Here is an 18,044-nt window from a genome sequence, read left to right as displayed (position 1 = left end):
CACAACTTACAAGTGTTATCCCACTCCCTAAATCGGTTCTCTACGATGCTGCCGTTTTCAGTTCTCCCGCTCCATCTCCTCCACGATCAAGAGTGAATCGTTGTCTAGTTCTTCCGCGGCCGTATTCACCTCGCCGCCCGCACCCGCCATGCATGGATCCGCCCCTTGTCGATCTCCCGCCTGTCACAGCAACTCCGTTCTGCCCTCCACTCGTCAGCCTACGAGTGACGTGGCAGATGGGTTTCGGCCACACGCCCTGCCACCTACGCAGAAACCCGTTCTGCCATAGAAAAGTCCCTCTCGCGGCTCGCGACTTGAGGGCAGTGGACACAACCCTCTCGCCCGGCCCCTAGTCTTGTTAGCCATCTATTCATATCTCCACCCACTAAGAAACATGTCACCGTCTCCCATACCAATTTTGGGGGATCTATTATGGTTATTTGAATGATTTCTAGGTGTACTGTATTAGGTCAAAACGATCCAAGCTCTCCGGAATGAATCCTCACTGTACCATATCAGTACACCAAAATCGTATGCCAGTCCTGAAGCATTTCACCGGCAAGTGGTCCACAAAGAACTAAGAGACGCATTTGAATTCTTAATTGCGTCGTACATGTAACGATAATCAAGTGAGTGTAGTCGCTCTTGCAACCTAGCAACCTGTCATTGAAGGATGGGCTATCTAATAGTGACGGAACTGCTTCAAGACTGCCCTCCATGGTTCCACACAGCGAAACATCAAGCCTGTTTGTTTTACACTATCGCGACTAGTGACTCACCAGCAGACGGGCAGCAACACACCATCGAGGAGAAACCCTCAGATCGCCCGTGCGTAAAGGCCCGTTGATCAATATAGCCATGCTGGTCACCAGAATCACTGTGTATAGCTACCAACTCCATCTCAGGCGGATTCGATCTTGTTCTGCTGCTGGCCCGTCTCCTCCACCTGATGGGTAGCCCCCGACGCGGTGATCTTGTCCGCGATAATACCCTCCTTCGGCACCGCCGCCTCGTCTCCCTCAAAGACACGGGCCATCTCCTCCAGGCTGTGCCCGCGGGTCTCGGGGAAGGTGAAGTAGATGAAGAGGAAGCCGCCGGAGAGGATGAAGACGTACAGCAGATAGTACTTCCACGCGATGGAGTCGAGGGCGATCGGGTTGATGAAGATGTTGAAGAAGACGGCGGTGGCGGTCGAGATCCACATGGTCGAGAGGCCGCGCGCCCGCAGGTTGTAGGGCCAGATCTCGACCGGGTAGGCGACGACCAGCGGGGTGAAGGCCAGGGAGAAGCACCCGTACATCAGGAAGAGGAAGGGCACAACGGCCGTGCCGACGGCCGCCGACCCGCCCTTGGCGAATGTGGCCGAGAGCGCGGTGATCAGGATGTACGAGATGAGCATGCCAAGGGTAGCCGCCAGGAAGAGGGGGCGGCGCCCGACGCGGTCGACGTTGAACGCACCGGTCAGGGCGCAAATAAGGTTCCAGATTTGCAGGAACCCATTGATCAGAGTCTGCTTCGTGACGGTGGTGATGCCAAGCGAAGTCAGGACGGGGGGCAAGTAGTAGCTAGCAATGTTCTGACCCGCCCACTGGTTGAAGATGCCGAGGAACACGGTGATCATGGTTCTCTTGCGGTTGGCGGGCGTGGCAACCATGTCGCGGTACGAGCTGCTCTTCTGGAACTCTCGCTCCATCTCGATGCTTCGCGTGATCTCGGCGAGCTCAAAGGCGGCCAGGAGGGATGTCTCATCGCCCTCTGCGTGGTACTTGATGAGGAAGTCTTTGGCCTCTTGATCTCGTTGCTTGGAGACCAAGTAGCGGGGCGATTCGGGCATGACAATAAGTCCGGGGAGCACGATGACGGGGATGAGCACTTGGAGGAGGGATGGGATGCGCCATGACCAGGAGTTGTCGTAGTTGCGGGTGCCAAAGGTTGACCAGGCGGCCAGGAAAGAGCCTTGACATTACTCAGCACGTATGTTTACACGTCATGTAGGCTCGAGGGGCCAAATACTTACCGACATACCAGCCACACATGTAGAGACTCGTGAGGACGCCGCGGTGAGTAGGGTACGCCGTCTCGGTCATCAGCAGGGGCACGCATCCGCCAAAGAAGGCGCTCGCGACGCCAACGATGACGCGAGATAGGACAAACATGGGAACGTTGAAGGCGCCCGTCTGCAGGCCGACCCCGAGGCAGAGCCAGAAGTAGCCAACGAAGATGGTGGGCTTGCGGCCGAAGCGGTTGGAGCACCACGCGACAAAGGGGAAGAAGACGATGGAGCCGAGGTTCTGCGCGCCGCTGATGAAGCCAAGCCAGGCCCCGGTGGGATGATTCGTGAACTCCTGCCAGTGCGGGAGGGCCAACAGGCCGTTCAGCATCGAACCGTCATATCCATTGCCCGAGGAGAGCATGAAGAGGTTGACGATGCAGAAGTTGAGGAAGATCAGGTTCCGCTTCTTGTACCATGGCTTGTCATTTGATGGCAGGACAGCGGCGAGCTCTGGCCCTACCGACTTGAAGGTGTTGGCAGTCATGTTGATAAGTGAGAGACAGTAGGTGAGAGTGAAGGTTCAAGGCATGCCGTGATAGTCCCCAACACTGGAGGTGATGCTGGGGCGGCCATACCTTCATATGTAGTCATTTGAGATATGCATTGAGATACGACCTGGATAGTCATTTGAGATATGCATTGAGATACGACCTGGACCTCAGCTATTACTCCGTATTTCTCCTACTCTGCCCATGGGGAAGTGCAGTCAGAGCAAGGAGGCCATGTGTGGTGCAGTGGGGAAGACCCCATGGGCGCGTCCCATTGCCGCGAGCCAATGCCGGGTACGGGGCCGGGCCACAGCTGGATCGGGGAAGCTAGTCGGGGTACTTACGTACGCCTCAGATTCAGGAGCCGAGAGGGGAGACACGGACCAGATCCTGGTGTAGATCTGAGGGGAGGCGAGGAGCTGATAGGTGAAAAGCAAGCCCTTGTCCAACTAACAGATGCCACGATGTTCCCCTACTAACTGACAGCCGATGTTCTCCCGAAAAGCGACGGGTTCGGGGCTCGACGGGGAGGGCCAAATCTGGAGAGAGATCCCAGGCACTAAATTCCAGAAATGATGCCTCCAAGATAAGGCAATGCTAAGCGCCTTGCAGACTCGCAACCGAGGCGTTGACATAAGAGACGGCAGTGTGAAGCGAGCGAGAGTTGTCGAGTTCAGAAGACACGGAGCCTTGTTTGTCCCCTGTATACACAAACAACGGCCATTGTATTTGCCAGGCCAGTTCCGACCACAAAGAGCAAGGGAGGAAGAGGGTTTAGAGGGTTTTCTCGTGGAAGTGTAGGTATGCATCAATCCATCTTGGCAACATTTGGAGACTGGGAGAGGAGACGCCCCGATCCGTTGGTGTTAGTGGCTTTTGGAAAACACGGTAGCGGCTCCCGGGATTGGAATTCTTAGTCGCCATCTCGTAAAACCCCGCACAGACGCAAATCCAGTCTGGGCCGGCGACGACTGCCACAATACTACAAGTCTCCGAGGCTCCCCAGACCGCATTGCATGACCTCTTCGGCTCGCACTCGGCGCTATTATTACATCTGCCAATTCCCCAGATCGCTGAGTCTCACGCGTGCGCATGCCGTCGACCCCTACGCGAGACACAGGCCTCGGCCTCCAAGGCCAGGGTCCGACTCAGACCCCCGGCCAGGGCACGCGCTCATCCCTGAGCGCCGAGCAGCGTCACGCCCAGAAGGCAAGATTCAGGGCCACGTCCTATCCGCGCAGGCGGGCCGTCACCGCGTGCGAGAGCTGCAGAGTCCGAAAGACCAAGTGCGACAACGAGCGGCCGCGGTGTTCGGCATGCATCAAGAACGATGTGTCGTGCTCATACGACCCCCGACTAGATCACTCCTCGTGGGTCAGCCCCGGTCACTGATGCATGCGCCTTTGTCAGGGGTGACTAATTTGTTCGCTTCAGGTTCGACCCCGCGAGCCTCCTGATCTTGGAGAAGCTGAATGAAGTCAGCTTGAAGCTCGACAACATCGGTAGCACAGCAGCAGGCGCGCAGGTACCCCGAGCCGCACAACCGCTCGTGTGGGATGTGGGGGCCATCGGGGATTCTCTTGGTGCCGACCAAGTTGCCGACCAACTCGCCGAGCCCGTGCAGGTCGTCGACGAGCTGTGCTCAATTGACTCCCTCGAGGTCTCGGCAGTATTTGCATCCACCGACCACCTCCTGACGTGGCCCATCTTTGCTGGACAATGGCCCAAGGACTTGCTCTCGCAAGAGCTCCTCGCTGGCAGTTTTCAATCCAGCCAACCCGCTACAGAGGAGTCGACTCCTTCAGTACAGCAGCACCAGAAGCCGGGAATACGTGAAGAAGACGCCCCTCAACTGGTTGATCGGTTCCTGCACTTTGTGTACCCCAAGAACCCCATTCTCTATACCCGTCAAATCCGTGAGTATGCCAGGAGGATCGCAGAGGATGGCTTTGGCTGGGATGCCCCATCCTGCCTTGTGGTAAGTAAAGTCCTCAATGCCTTGTGCTGCCCACCCGCTTCACTGCTGCCTTGGCTGTGTACTAGCTGACTGATTCGTCTAGCTGCTGGCGTGTGCTCTAGGAGCCATTGCTCTCCCCTTTGATCCAATTGACGAGGAGGGCAAGTTGCATGGACGATACTCAGTGGATGAAGTGGCCACGCGGCATCGGACTGCAGAAGCATATTTCCAAGCAGCTCGCAAGAGACTGGGGTTGCTTGAGATCGGCCTGGCGGCAAGTCAATGCCACATGCTCTGCTGCATATTCTTGTTCTACACGATGCGGCCGATACAGGCATGGTCAGCGACTCATCAAGCTGCGTCGACCCTTGCGCTTCATCTACAGGCCCAAGCTGCCTTGGAGAAGCGGGGAGACAGGACACAGCAGATGACGGACCTATCCGAGAAACGCCTAGAACAGAGGCTCTATTGGACCGTACTAAAGTCAGAGTGCGAGGTCAGAACTGAGCTCGACTTTCCTCAGTCTGATCTCTGCAAGCTGAACTATCCCTATCTGTTCCCATCGCCGCCGACTCCGAGTCCTCCTAGTCCGGTGCAGAGCCCCCAGGGCCCGACACCGGCTTCTATAGCAACGCCATCCACTCAGGCAACCTCGACCATGTCGTCATCATCGTACCAAAAGGTCGAAGAGCAGTCCTGGTTCTACTACCTCAGCGAGATCGCGCTCCGCCGAATCCAAAACAGGGTGCTCAATGCATTCTACAAACAAGATCACGAGTCTTGGGCCCGCATGGGTGTGGAGCGCATGGCATCCATTGCTTCAGGCATCGAAGATCAGTTGGCAATATGGTACTCGTCTTTGCCAGAATCCATCCGCTTCGATAACCTCGGTCCCGACCAACAGTTCGATGAGCTTCGATTGGTGACCCAAGGCCGCTGCCAGACGATCAAAGAACTGCTATACCGACCGTTCCTCTACCTCGCCATACATTCTCCCGAGGCCTCGAATGACACAAGCACCGGCGCGACTCTGGCCAGCTTCGTCGAAAAGGCATTGGACATCTGCAACCAGTTTCACACTGGCCTCTCGATAACCCACCGCCACCACGGCACATGGTACGGACTCAGGGTATCGGCGGCCACCGGTCTGATACTCGTTGCCGCGAACATGAGAGGTCTAATCACCTGGACCTCGACTCTGGACAATGGCGAGGTGCAGGAGAACAGATACGGACGTGCCATCCGAATATGCATCGAAAAGCTTCGTTACTGGGAGGCCGAGAGCCCTGACATCATGCGGGCACGCGAGATACTGGAGCATCTACTATTCAACGGGGCGGGTTGATTATTAATGGAAGTCACAGGCGCAACGAATAATAATACACTGTTGGGTATCTCAGTCAGTTTGTTTATAATAGTCTACTGCTGATCCTGAGGATAAGACAGGCCTCCCGCCTGTCGAATTCCATCCATGAGCTTCATCATGCGAAGCGTCTCGTCCAGCGGCATGGTGGCGTTCTCGGTCCGGCCGTTGGCGATATCCTCTGCCACGGCGTCGGCCTCCCAGAAGAAGCCGAGCGTGCCCTCCGGCTTCTCAATGTTGAACACGCGCTCCGACCTGGTGTCGGCCTCTCCCATCCCGGGTTGCAGCCCCTCGATGACGCGGAAACCGCCGGGCACGCTGACGACAAGGCCGAAGAGCACGATGCTCCCCGTCGAGCCCTCGATGCGGGCAAACTCCTGCGCGCCCCGGGTCCGGAAGGTCGATGTGCAGACCGCCGTCTTGTTGCCCCCGGCCGCAGCCGCATAGTCCAGCACGACGACGTTGGCCTCGTCCATGCCGTTCACGATGTCCAGGGACGACGTCACCCTCTCGATCTTGGGGTGCTCCTTGCCGACCTTGAAGTCGCCCAGGATGATGGATGCGTACGTCAGGGAGTAGACGCCGATGTCGAGCAGGGCGCCGGCTCCGAGGGCAGGGTCCTTGAGGCGCGAGTTGGCGGGGAGCGTGTCGAGGGGCATCTTGTTGCCGAAGTCGATGAAGAAGCGCTGCACGTTGCCGATGGACTTCTTGACGTGGATCTCCTCGTACAGGGCCTTGAACAGGGGGAAGAACCTAGTCCATACGGCTGGTTTTTTTAAGGTAGTCATAAAAGAAATTAGCCTCGAGGCCTGGCAAGAGCTGCCTTGCAGGAGTTTTGCACGAAAAAAGAAAAATTGCTCACCTTCCATGATGAAAACGCCCTTCTTCCGCGCCGCGTCCACGACCTCCTGCGCTTCCTTGGCGTTGATGGTGAAGGGCTTCTCGCACAGCACGTGCTTGCCGGCCGCGATGGCGTCGAGGCAGTTCTGCTTGTGCAGCGAGTGCGGCGTGCCGACGTACACGACGTCGACGTTGGGGTCGTCGTAGACGCCCCGGTAGTCGGCGTAGACCTGCGGGCGGGGCTGGTCGGGCGTCTTGGCCCAGACCTTGTCGACGAAGGCGTTGCCCTTCTCTAGCGACGAGGAGCCGAGCGCGGCGATGGTGTGCCTGGCTGGGGCGTCGGGTCGGGCGGCCAGCAGGTCGCTGGTGAACATTGTTGAGATCCATCCCGTGCCTGGGGAAGTGTAGGATTAGCTACTGGAATACACGCAGTTTTCAAGATATTTGAGGGGGGAACATACCCAGAACACCCCATCGCACATGAGGCGAAGACTTTCCTGTGTCGGCCATCTTTGATGATTTGAAGTGTCGTTTGTGCGAGGGCTGTTACGATGCTTCAACGAGAGGTTTGAGCGAGAAAGAGCAGGGTGGAAAGAAATACTCCAAATTTGACAAAGCTATCGAACTTATATTCAGTAGCATGGTCCATTCGTGTTTCTACTAGTCGCCGCTTCTGCTATCGACGAGTGTTGTCCGAACTCCCCGGACCCGTTCAGTAGCGCGGCCTATCGCCGAGAAAGGAAATTCCGGCACTCCCCGGGCTATGGACGACGCTCTACTCGAACTGAATCCCCACTTCACTTCTCCAGACGCAACCAATTTACCCGCATGAGATGGGGGCAGTTTTGGAAACGTGCCGATGGCGGCGGGATGCGGCGTGGTTTTGCATCTCTGGACGTGGGCACCAATCAAATCGAGGCTGACCCTCAACTCCAGCAAGATGCACGTCATGCGTGGGAATAGCATGAGGAGCTGCTAATGAGGGCTCATCAATCCAGCGATCGAGAATACGGCTCGTGTTTGATAAACTGAGATGATATTTTTGTGCTGGACCCTGCACTGCAACGGAGCAAGATAATAAAAGACCGGGGAAACGCACTTCAGGTGCCTGCCTCTATCCCCTCCAGCAAGCAGACAAAAGTACCCGCTTGAAGATCAACATTGAATCAGTCAATAGAAACATGGCTCCCATCAAGGTCGGCGTCGTGGGCTACGGCTCCTCCGCCAAGAGCTTCCACCTCCCCTTCATCACCGCCATCCCGGACTACGAGGTCGTCGCCATCCTGCAGCGGGCCGAGGCGCCCCCGGACCCGGCCTCCGCGCCCAGGGGATCGCACTGCACCGTCGACTACCCGGCGGCCAGGCACTACCGCACGGCGGACGACTTCTTCGCCAACCCGGACACCCAGTTCGTCGTCGTCGCCACGCAGACCGACACCCATGCGCATTTCGCGGAGCAGGCTCTGAACGCTGGCAAGCACGGTATGATGGTGTCTGGTTCCTTTGTTGAGGTACAGCATCTTTTGGGTGGTGCTTACTGACACTATATTTTACTAGTGATCGTGGATAAGCCGTTCGCTAGATCGTCAGAAGAGGCCGACAAGGTCATCAAGCTGTCGGAAGAAAAGGGGCTTATCCTGACATGTTTCCAAAACCGGCGATGGGTGCGGCAGTCCCACGGCCTCTTGGCCCTAGATATACGTGAACGCTGAGAATGTGTACAGGACGCCGACTTCCAGACGCTCAGTCACCTCATCAAGAAGGGGGCGCTGGGCGATATCAAGGAAGCGGAGCTGCACTACGACTTTGAGTCCCCGCCATGGCTGTCGAAGATGAACCAGAAGGAGTACACGCCTGGTTCGGGCATGGCTTTTGGCCTAGGTCAGTATCAATACTCCAAATCACTGCCTTGGGCCGCTGGAATGGACTGCTCACCAGGATATGTATAATAGGCACCCACAGCGTTGACCAGGCCCTCGCCCTCTTCGGCCGGCCCAAGTCAGTCACCGGCTTCTTCCGCGCCCAGCGCGGCATCGAGAGCGAGGTCGAGGATTCCTTCACCATCATCCTGCAGTACGGCGGCGCCCAGAGGGACCTGCTCGTCACCGTCAAGACGGCCGTCACCACGCCGATGGCGCAGCAGCTCAAGCAGCTCGTCAGGGGCACCAAGGGCTCCTTCATCAAGGTAGAACAGAAACCATGGGTGCGATTTCCCCCGGTAAACCATTGTGCTAACGCGTCCACCCACTCAAGTTCCAACAACGGAGCACCTGCCCGCAGGAGGAGCAGATCGCCGCCGGGCTCAAGCCGCTCGACCCGGGCTTCGGCGTCGAGTCCGACAAGATGCGCGGCATCCTGACCACCTACGACGAGTTCGACGCCGGCGTGCAGCGCTACGACCCGGAGACCAAGAAGTACACGGGTGCGTACCCGACCATGACGGGCCGGTGGATGGGCCTGTACGAGAACGTTGCGGATGCGATCAACGGCAAGGCGGAGCTGGTCGTCAAGCCGACGCAGTCGCGGGACGGGCTCAGGGTCATTGAGCTGGCGAGGGAGTCTCATAACAAGGGCGTGACGGTTCAGTGGAGATAGAGTCAGTGATTATTGCCCTCTAGCGACAAGAGCCATTTCGAAACCTTCCAATACTAATTTCTATGTAACCCGAAGAAATAAATCGAAACACTATCCTGACATTTTCAATATCTTCTTGGCCAACGTTGGAGATTTGCAACACGATGATTGAAACCACTAGGAGCCAGAAGTGCCTATGGTTTGACCGAGAGCTCAAGCATGACACGACTTTGTGCTTCTTTCAAATGTTCTGAGTTAAAATGCAAGGCACAATAGCGACAACAGCGGGAACCAATCCTAATCGGCTTCACATTGTCGACTGCGCTGCAGAAATGAGGCGAACAACGAAGTGATCCATTCTGTCAAGTCGTTTAAGGTTATTGTCAATACCAGAACCTTTCCTTTCCCTGCTCTTCTCAACAGTATCATTGACGTCAATCAGGTCTGAAAAGCTTTGCCACATTGAGCGGTTAGGGTGTAATCGGGAGCGCAGTCCTTGCAACCTTGACTCTCCGGAAGATGGGCAGCCGGGAGGTCCATATTCCAGAAGTCTATAAGAATACCTGCGCATGGGTGTTCAAATAAAAAAGGGCGCAAGAGGAAATTCCGGGAGCTCCTGGGACAGCTTGGGGGAATGGTTGGGTAAGGAGCAGATGTGCTACTGGATCGAGAGCAAGGCGGGCAGCATGTCCGGGAACTCGACCCTGATGCAGTTCCTCCACGCAGATGGCAGAACGCACGCCGCACTGAAGCAGTAGACAGACTCCGGTGAGCTCGTTGTTGCCCCTTATTTCTTCAGGCCACCTTTTCAGGAGGGCCAAGAAGGGTTACCTAGCGAATTCATATTGGATCGGTGGTTATTCGAGAGTAAGACGAAGTTGTTATTATTCAAAATCCGAGATAGTCTCCTCTGCGACGCCGTTCCCTAAGGTCAAAGGCCCGGTGTCCCGCCTCAAAGAACTCTTCCTCCGAAAGGTAGTTGAACAAGTCCATGACGTCTTTAAGTCTGATATCGTAGTCTTTGGGTCCAAGAGGGGCACGCTCCCATTTGTCACGATATATCCCTGTCTCAGCGATCGGTTCCTCCGGATCAATTCGAGTCCGGTTATTTCTGTCCCCATGTATGGGCAAGGGGCATTCACTTGGTGGTGTTCTGTCGGACAACAAGAACTCCAAGAGCTGTTGCTTCTGGTCGTCTAGCAGTCGATAAACCCGATAGGTGACATCTCTGTTATCAGAGTGGAAGTATACCGCATCGGGCTTTTGCAATGGTAGAAATGTTAAAAAGTGAGATCTTTGGGGAGGACGCACGCGTGAGACTAACCTCAACACCAGCCGTCGACCCGGGGTCGCGCCTATCAAACAAGACAACTCCACCGAATATTCTGGATTCTGCCCAGTAGCCGGCCATGTCTGCCACGCCATCAGGATACTGCTCGTGGCAAGTATACCACTCGTGTCTGAAATAGGTTGGAGGATAGACTTTCTTGTCTGGTTTCCAGGAAAGCAAACGATCCGTGGCAGGCCGTGCTGGCCCTTTCTTGAAGAGAGAAACAGCTATGCCGTGTACTGCAACAGCGACCAACTCGATCAGACGAGTATTGAAGGCTCGAGATCCAGGGCCCGCGGCTTGGAATTCGTGCGAAAGCTCCTCGGCGTCAGCAAAAGCTTGGAGTAGGATGATGGAGGGGAAAGAGTGTCCAATAGATCGTGCTGCGTGTGGACAACCTACCATGTAATCGACGTGAAAATCATCCGGATCAAACTCGTCGCGTAGCCGTCGAGCTAGCTGAAGCACAGAAGGCGACAATTGAAGGTGTTCATCAATCAGGGGATGGCCGGGACAAGTTACACCTTTGTAGCAATCCAACGCAACTTGAGATAGTGGAAGGCCATCAATAATTTGGCCAAATGTTGACTCAGCAATCTCTGAGGATAGGATATTCCTGATTGCTTTGGATGCGATCTCGCGATGAGGACTGCGAAAATCACGAATCGGCACCTTTTTGGGGTCCGCGTGCTCTGTAGCGCCATGAGAGCAGCCTGGGGCGGACATGGCGATGAAATGGTTGAAGAAACAGCAAGTTGACGGATCAGAACTGAATGCTGACCGAGAGATGAATATTAGGAGGATTGGTTAATGAACCAAAGCCAGTGTAGTGTATCGAGATGGTCATCGAGTCGAGAGAGGCGAGAAGACGGGGAAGAGTTGATGGTCTCAAGACGGCTCCTCCGACCCCGCATTTGCCGCCTGATTTTTGCAACGTTCGGGATCCATAATAAGCGCTCAATAGACAGAAACACCAGGCACGCGTGCGCTTGATTCGACCTGAAACCCGGCCGACCCGTTATGGTTTTGACGCCCATGGGCCAATGATATTTTGCCGCCTCACGGGGAACAAACACTCGAAAATAGTCAAGAGGGTCAAGCAATGCGACCACTCCAAATGATTGGCTTTTTGCTCACGAGATCGGTGCGGATAACAGGCCTTCCCACCTCTGTTGGCAGGTGCTGGATCCGGATAGAGGCAGACGATGCTTGTTGATGACCGCTAAGGGGCCTAGATAGATTCTCCGAATAGATATCACCAACAAAATGGCCTCGAACAACGGCCAACAAAGACAATTGAAATTTTGCAGTATCTGGCGGTAATGCTTCGGACATTGGTGTATATAATACGGGTGAGTCTTGAGCTGCTTGGAGTCGAAAGGGAACGATCCCCAGAATATCAAAACTCGACATCATATTTTGCTCCCCTCAAAGACCTCACTTGAAACTCGCAAATTGCAATTCTTCTGTTGAATTGTTGATCATGAGCGCCGCAAATCTTCGTGGGCTTACCGTCTGGCAACCAACTGGGACAGGGAAGCAGGCGGTTCAGTTCCCTCCTAACAGTAGCACGCATCGAACTGTGCGGGACATCATTTCACGCAGCCTTGTCATCCTCGAAAGTCCCCGAGGACGTCGAGCTCTTCGGCGGTTGGCTGTCTCAATAGTGGAGCAACGCCGAGTTCAACAGCAACGATGTCTTTATACCGATGCCAATCCGAATTCTGCGAAAATGGACGAGTATATCGACCTCTTCTTGCAGCGTATGCGTTCTGGGTTCCCAGAAGTTTACGTCATGCACAGTAAGGGAGAGGCGGTGACGGTCCGTTATAATTGGGCTGGCCGCAATGATCGTCTGGAGGATTACCAGCCTGTGGATGCTGGGCAGCTGCGATTAAGTCCGAGAGTAAGCTACCTACTCATAATCAATTTTTCGATGTGCAGTATCAGGAAGCTGAGAATATGATAGATTCTACAGAACATGACGGCCACGCGCAACAATGACACATACAACGTGTATATGTTTCAAATGACCATATCCGTGGCTCATGAACTTGGCCATTTCCTGACCGGATTTCTGAGTGGCACTGGACGCCCCGTGACACCTGATGAAGTCGGAGTTCCAGGCGCTGCTGGTGAAGCTGGATATTTCTGGGAGTCTTTGGCACTTGGAGGCATCGTTGACTTCTTCGCGGACCAAAGTGACCCAAATAATGTTGAGCAACCCGGTGTACCTTACATCTTTGATGATGCACAGGACGACGCTCGGGGAAGGAAGGTCTCTATGACTTGGATCAATGACTTTGTCAGCGGACGCAGAGGTAAGATCCCACGCATCCGAAGGCGACGTTATGCCAACTTTGATCTATCCCTCCTGATCTATGCCATGGTATGTCTGCTGATCGTAGTCCAGGCTTCGATACCCCCGTTCAGCCAGCCCGCGAGAGCGCCTCTACCACCCGTCAGGATCTTCGTCTCGTTACCAGAGAGATGTCCTGGCTTCGCGATCAAGAATTCCGGCGCACTCAAAGGGCGAATCGTCCTAGTGGCCCAGTCACCGGGGGAGCGTCTGCATCCTCCGCATCGAGAGATCGTTCCGCGGGACCGAGCCAGGTCTCTCGATACTACTACTGATGCTTCAGTATTAATATCTAGCCGTGCGTTATCGTTTGGTTTGCTTGGGTATCATTACGCCGATATGGGGATGGGTGACCAGTTCGCCCAGGTGCTTGTTTCTCCTGGAAGGAATACATGGTCACAGATGTCATTGCAATATCATTGTTTTCCGTTAAGCTTGTAGTATCTGTTACATCCTCACAACACCTATCATGGATAGATTGAATCTACATAGTTAGTGAAAGCGGGCACAGGTATTCAATCCATCGCATAGCATCACGACTCTCTCACAGTAAATGTATGTCTCCATTGAAGCTAAAACAGTACACATTTTCAACAGATCTGTTTCAGCGGGGGGGTATAGAGGTCAACCACGGTACACATTCTTGCCGCGCTCACACAACAGATAACAAAAAGGACACCGCTCTCTTTCAAATCGTCACGCCATTCACTCCGGCACCGCCCGCACCGCCGCCGCCCGCACCCGCCTCGACCCGCGTCACTAGCTTCTTGACGGCCGTCCACTCGTCGTTCTTGAGCGTCTCCTTGCCGCCCAGGTCCGGGCCGACCTCAAACACCGTCATGACGCCCGACAGCCCGCCCACAGCGAGCCTCTTGCCCTCGCCGCGCTCCCAGGCGAGCTTGTTGAGCCCGCCGGCGCCGGCGCCGGCGTTGCTGCCCTTGAGCCGGCTCGGGCTGATGCGCGCGACGGGCTCCTCCGTCTCGACCGTCAGGTCCCAGACCTCGACCCAGCCGGCGCCGTCGACGAGGCCGAACACGCCGGGCCGCACGGGCGACCAGGCGGCGCCGTAGACGACGTCCTCGCGCACGAGGTCGAGCAGCGGCGCCACGCCGGCGGCGGCGTCGATGTCGGCCATGATGGAGGCGGCCGTCGTGGCCGGCGCGCGCACCTTCCACAGCTTGACGGACCAGTCGAGGCTGGTCGACAGGACGAGGTCGCCGAGGTCGACGGGGCCCCGCGCCGGGTGGAAGTCGACCGACATGACGGGCCCGGCGTGGCCGCGGTACGAGACGCGGGCGTCGACGCCGGCCTTGGCGCCGGCGCGGTCGTAGCGGTGGCAGGGGAAGATGATGCCCTCCTCGGACCCGACGAGGAAGAAGGTCGGGTCGGCGTCGGGGAAGGCCATGCAGATGGGCGACATCATCTCGTTCTTGGCCGGCGGCGGGGCCCACAGGTGCAGCGTCTCCTGCGGCTGGGCGAGCATGTCGACGGTCCAGCCGCAGACCTCGCCGTCGGTGCTGCAGCTGATGATGTTGTTTGCGTTTTGCGTGCCCACGATGTCGACCGAGTAGACCGGGTGCGTGTGGCCGTTGCCCGTGAGGGGCGTCTTCTGCACGGGCGCCGACTTGGCGCGCGTGTCCCAGAGCAGGACCTGGCCGCTGTAGGCGCCGCCGACGATGAGGTTGGGGTGGAAGGGGGAGAACTTGGCCGTCAGGATGTCGGACCCGGCGTGGAAGACGAACTCGGCGCGGTCGTGGAGGTTGTGGTTCCAGACCTGGACGACTCCGTCCGGATCGTGCGGCGCCGAGGGGTTCTTGGTGTACGAGGCGAGCATGAGATCAGGGAACTTGGGCGAGAAGTCGATCGAGGTGATCATGCGCTTGCGGGACCAGCGCTCGTCGTAGAACTGGCGAACCTCGCGGATCTTCCGCCGACCGCGACCGCCGACGTTGCCCTGCTCGTCGTCGGGGTCGTGGTCGTGGTCCTGGAGTGTGTAGTCGGTCAGGATGTCGTACTCTTGGTCGAGGGCCTTCTCGATGACTTTTGTCGAGCGCTCGACGAAGTCGACAAACTCCTCCGAGGCGGTGACAGCATGCAGCTCTTCGTCGGTCAGGGCTCGGGCTGGGAAGTTCGTGGTGAGGAGGCTGGCGTCGCTCTTGAGGACGCCGCCTGCCGCCAGCTCCTGTGCGGCCTTGAGCTCATCCTCGACCTCCTTGCGGATCTTCTCTCGGATCTCCTCCTCTCTATCCCTCTCCCTGCGGCTCATACGCTTGCTGGGTGTCGCGGTAGGCTCCTCATTCTCCGACTCGGACTGGGCCCGTGGCCTTGACGTCGCTGGCAGTAGATCTTCTGATGTCTGTACGCCTTTGCTGTAGGAGAATATCTCCTTGACGGGAGACGGAGGGCATTCGTAGGTGACGGTGAGGGGAGCGGTAGTCAGGCTTAGTTGTTGTACGGGAGGGGCTGGCTGGGTGCCCGGCGGTAGCACGGCAAACTCGGAGGTCTCGTTGCTGAGCTCGCCCGCGCTTAGAACGCTGTTCGGTCGGCTGCCTCTGTGTGCGGGCGAGGCTGCCCCGCCGGTGGTGGTCGAGCCGGGCCTGCTCTCTCCTACGAGGCTGTTGATGAGGGTCTCGATGGACTGGCGATCTGGCCTGCCCGGTGTGGGTGACACAAGCTGTAAGTTGGAAGGGACGTCATTAGCTGCGCAGTCCTAGATTTAAGGGGGGGGGGTTTCTTGGGGAGACTGCGAGACATACGTCGCCCGTGACGCCTAAACTCTGGCGTCCTGCGGATGCCTGGGTGGCTCGAAGCTCCCTCTGGCGCTTGAGCTCGGCGAGCTTGGCCTTTTTTGCGAGGATCTCATCTCGGCGTTGTTGCATCTTGTCTTGCGGTCCTCCTCTGACCCATCTCAGGGTCCTTTCCCGCTAGTTGGAAACACACCCGCTTTCTCCTTTGTGGTTGGAAGACCTCTTTGCCGGCTAGGTTCGAGGCGTTGACAGACCCAGTCGTTATATCATCACCAGTCGCAAAGAGATGGCGTATCGGTGTTGCGTTAGTACCTGTTGGGCGAGATATTACGCAGCGCCTGTGTGATATCACCTCCCTCATCAATGCGCGTTTGTCGTCGCGACAGGAGGTAATGGCCGGCCTAATGAAAGTTGCAGCAGGGATGTGGCTATGTTCACGCCTGGTGTGAGCACCACTTAGCATTAATCACGTGCAGACTATCACTGGAAATCGCTCGGCAACAGCGCACTGGGCGTGCCTTTTTAGCGGCCTTGTCCCCTGGCCGAGCCGGGAGAGAGAAAAAAAGCAGACCACTCAGCTTGCCGCATTTCCAGCCGACCGAGCCTCCCAGCCAAACTGGAGCTATTGCGAAAATTCCCGGCATCACCAAATCTTTAAACCTCACACCTTTACCCCATATCCCCGGACGACCTGCCCACCCGCGACCGCACAAGGAGGACTCAATTGTCATCAATTGTCTCGCCTGCGCTTCCTCAAGACACCTGTCTCTCGTTCCATCTGAACCAATCCAGTCCGCTGCCACCCAAGCAACCGATTCTCACGATGTCTTCCGCTGGAGTGAACGTACGTTGAACCGCCAATCTGAACGTCTGGTGACGCGATTGCCACCATCAAGACTCAACGGAGTCGCTGTGACTGCCACTATGGGTCATGGGCGAATAAACAAAGGTTGATTATGGTGAATTGCATGCTGACGGGCTTGTTTCACATCGCAGGTTCTCCGATACTCAGCCCTCGGCGCGGGCATCTTCTACGGCTTCTACCACCAGCGGACTATCTGGGCGACCCAAAAGGCCGAGCAGGCCAAGCGGGATTACCAGCACAAGCAGAAGCTGATTGACCAGGCCAAGGCCGAGTACTCAAAGTCCAAGGCCCCGGCTGCCGCCAGTACCTCATCAGCAACCGGTGGACGTAAGTCACAGGACACTTTTCTTTCTCAACCATTCGATATTGGACTCTATCTATCATTCCCCCAGTCTTGAGATCTCAGCAACCCGCACAGCCACAGCGCAATGCGCTCCCCCGGATTTTCTTTGTCTCTCTCTCTCCTCTTAACCCTTTACGCCAATCTCTCCTACCTACAACAACCTCTCTCAGACTACCAACAACTACACCTGCTAATACCTAATCAACAACAACAGTCAACCAGGACCCTATGGACCCCAAGTTCGACCTCGAGGCCTACTTCAACGCCCTGATGAAGGAATCTGCTTAAGCGACGATTGATCGGATGCGTGGGGATGGTTGGGGTGTGTGGGGACGTAATCAACTGGTTATCGCAAAACGAGGATGGAGCTCGTGGTTGCTGCATCATGCATGCATGTTTGTGGCGGAAGAGCCCTGCTCCTGGACAGTGGAGGGCCAGAGCGGAGCGTGCGAAGCGGCGAGTTGCACGGAACGAGGGCTGTATGAACTCTGCAACGTCGGTCACCGAGGCATAGACTTATTTCCTTACGTACTGCTTACTCTGTACATGTGTACACTACAGACTTAGATGGCAAGATGCCAAGGTCGGGGGGAGAATCTCAAGAGGATCAAAAGTGTTTGTTGAAGGCCTTTGCAAACCTGCAATGCAAGTCTTGGTCCGGCCCGCAAGGGGATCAAACAAGGTGTGATGTTTTGCAATCGCTCTCGACGTGCCACTTCAAGCCCCAAGGCAGCTCCCTAGGTCCGTTACTGTGCGCCCAAGTTGAAAGAAGCTGCTTTGACCATTCATGCCTCAATCTTTGGTGCTCACATGACACCAGTTACCCTGTTGCTCGCTCTGGATCTTTCATGTTTCCAAATCTCACCCAAGACATTGTTTGGATTAAATATATCTCGAAGATTCAGTTAACGGCCACACTTGGAGAAACACAGTTGTTCTGGCAAACAAGTAGTTTCAGCCTGCAGCTCCTCATATGCCCAAGCTGTGTTCACACTTCTGGACGAGCTTGGTGTGGCTTGGCCTGTGTGGCTCAATTGTGGCGCCTTTCCCAGAACGTGATTCACTGCCCCACCCTGCACCAAAGCGCGGAAAGTGCTACCCATGCCGTGCCTGCATCGAGTGCCA

General features: G+C 56.2%; 8 protein-coding genes across 8 annotated transcripts; 4 read left to right on the top strand and 4 right to left on the bottom strand.

The window, feature by feature from the left end:
- Positions 1-901: 901 nt before the first annotated feature.
- E0L32_007866 (uncharacterized protein) lies at positions 902-2,537 on the bottom strand (the record flags this gene model as incomplete). Its single annotated transcript, XM_031142657.1, has 2 exons — positions 902-1,956; positions 2,018-2,537. 2 exons carry the CDS (start codon positions 2,535-2,537, stop codon positions 902-904), a joined length of 1,575 nt encoding a protein of 524 aa, XP_030993158.1.
- A 1,096-nt stretch (positions 2,538-3,633) lies between these two features.
- On the top strand, positions 3,634-5,843 carry E0L32_007865 (uncharacterized protein; the record flags this gene model as incomplete). The annotated part of the gene is made up of 3 exons (XM_031142656.1): positions 3,634-3,911; positions 3,976-4,519; positions 4,602-5,843. 3 exons carry the CDS (start codon positions 3,634-3,636, stop codon positions 5,841-5,843), a joined length of 2,064 nt encoding a protein of 687 aa, XP_030993157.1.
- Positions 5,844-5,917: 74 nt separating this feature from the next.
- E0L32_007864 (uncharacterized protein) lies at positions 5,918-7,211 on the bottom strand (the record flags this gene model as incomplete). The annotated part of the gene is made up of 3 exons (XM_031142655.1): positions 5,918-6,627; positions 6,724-7,095; positions 7,163-7,211. The coding sequence occupies 3 exons, from the start codon at positions 7,209-7,211 to the stop codon at positions 5,918-5,920; spliced, it is 1,131 nt and encodes a 376-aa protein (XP_030993156.1).
- Positions 7,212-7,882: 671 nt separating this feature from the next.
- E0L32_007863 (uncharacterized protein) lies at positions 7,883-9,296 on the top strand (the record flags this gene model as incomplete). Its single annotated transcript, XM_031142654.1, has 5 exons — positions 7,883-8,183; positions 8,259-8,365; positions 8,426-8,582; positions 8,654-8,904; positions 8,955-9,296. The coding sequence occupies 5 exons, from the start codon at positions 7,883-7,885 to the stop codon at positions 9,294-9,296; spliced, it is 1,158 nt and encodes a 385-aa protein (XP_030993155.1).
- Positions 9,297-10,163: 867 nt separating this feature from the next.
- Positions 10,164-11,331, bottom strand: E0L32_007862 (uncharacterized protein; the record flags this gene model as incomplete). Its single annotated transcript, XM_031142652.1, has 2 exons — positions 10,164-10,535; positions 10,600-11,331. 2 exons carry the CDS (start codon positions 11,329-11,331, stop codon positions 10,164-10,166), a joined length of 1,104 nt encoding a protein of 367 aa, XP_030993154.1.
- Positions 11,332-12,337: 1,006 nt separating this feature from the next.
- On the top strand, positions 12,338-13,239 carry E0L32_007861 (uncharacterized protein; the record flags this gene model as incomplete). Its single annotated transcript, XM_031142651.1, has 3 exons — positions 12,338-12,511; positions 12,575-12,994; positions 13,039-13,239. The coding sequence occupies 3 exons, from the start codon at positions 12,338-12,340 to the stop codon at positions 13,237-13,239; spliced, it is 795 nt and encodes a 264-aa protein (XP_030993153.1).
- Positions 13,240-13,652: 413 nt separating this feature from the next.
- Positions 13,653-15,843, bottom strand: E0L32_007860 (uncharacterized protein; the record flags this gene model as incomplete). Its single annotated transcript, XM_031142650.1, has 2 exons — positions 13,653-15,674; positions 15,721-15,843. 2 exons carry the CDS (start codon positions 15,841-15,843, stop codon positions 13,653-13,655), a joined length of 2,145 nt encoding a protein of 714 aa, XP_030993152.1.
- A 691-nt stretch (positions 15,844-16,534) lies between these two features.
- Positions 16,535-17,207, top strand: E0L32_007859 (uncharacterized protein; the record flags this gene model as incomplete). The annotated part of the gene is made up of 3 exons (XM_031142649.1): positions 16,535-16,555; positions 16,708-16,903; positions 17,134-17,207. 3 exons carry the CDS (start codon positions 16,535-16,537, stop codon positions 17,205-17,207), a joined length of 291 nt encoding a protein of 96 aa, XP_030993151.1.
- Positions 17,208-18,044: the final 837 nt, after the last annotated feature.

The sequence above is a fragment of the Thyridium curvatum genome, assembly GCF_004353045.1.
Source record: "Thyridium curvatum strain D216 chromosome Unknown NODE_49_length_306705_cov_73.659816, whole genome shotgun sequence".
NCBI classification, from domain to species: domain Eukaryota; kingdom Fungi; phylum Ascomycota; class Sordariomycetes; order Thyridiales; family Thyridiaceae; genus Thyridium; species Thyridium curvatum.
This window is presented reverse-complemented; position numbering and strand designations above follow the sequence as displayed.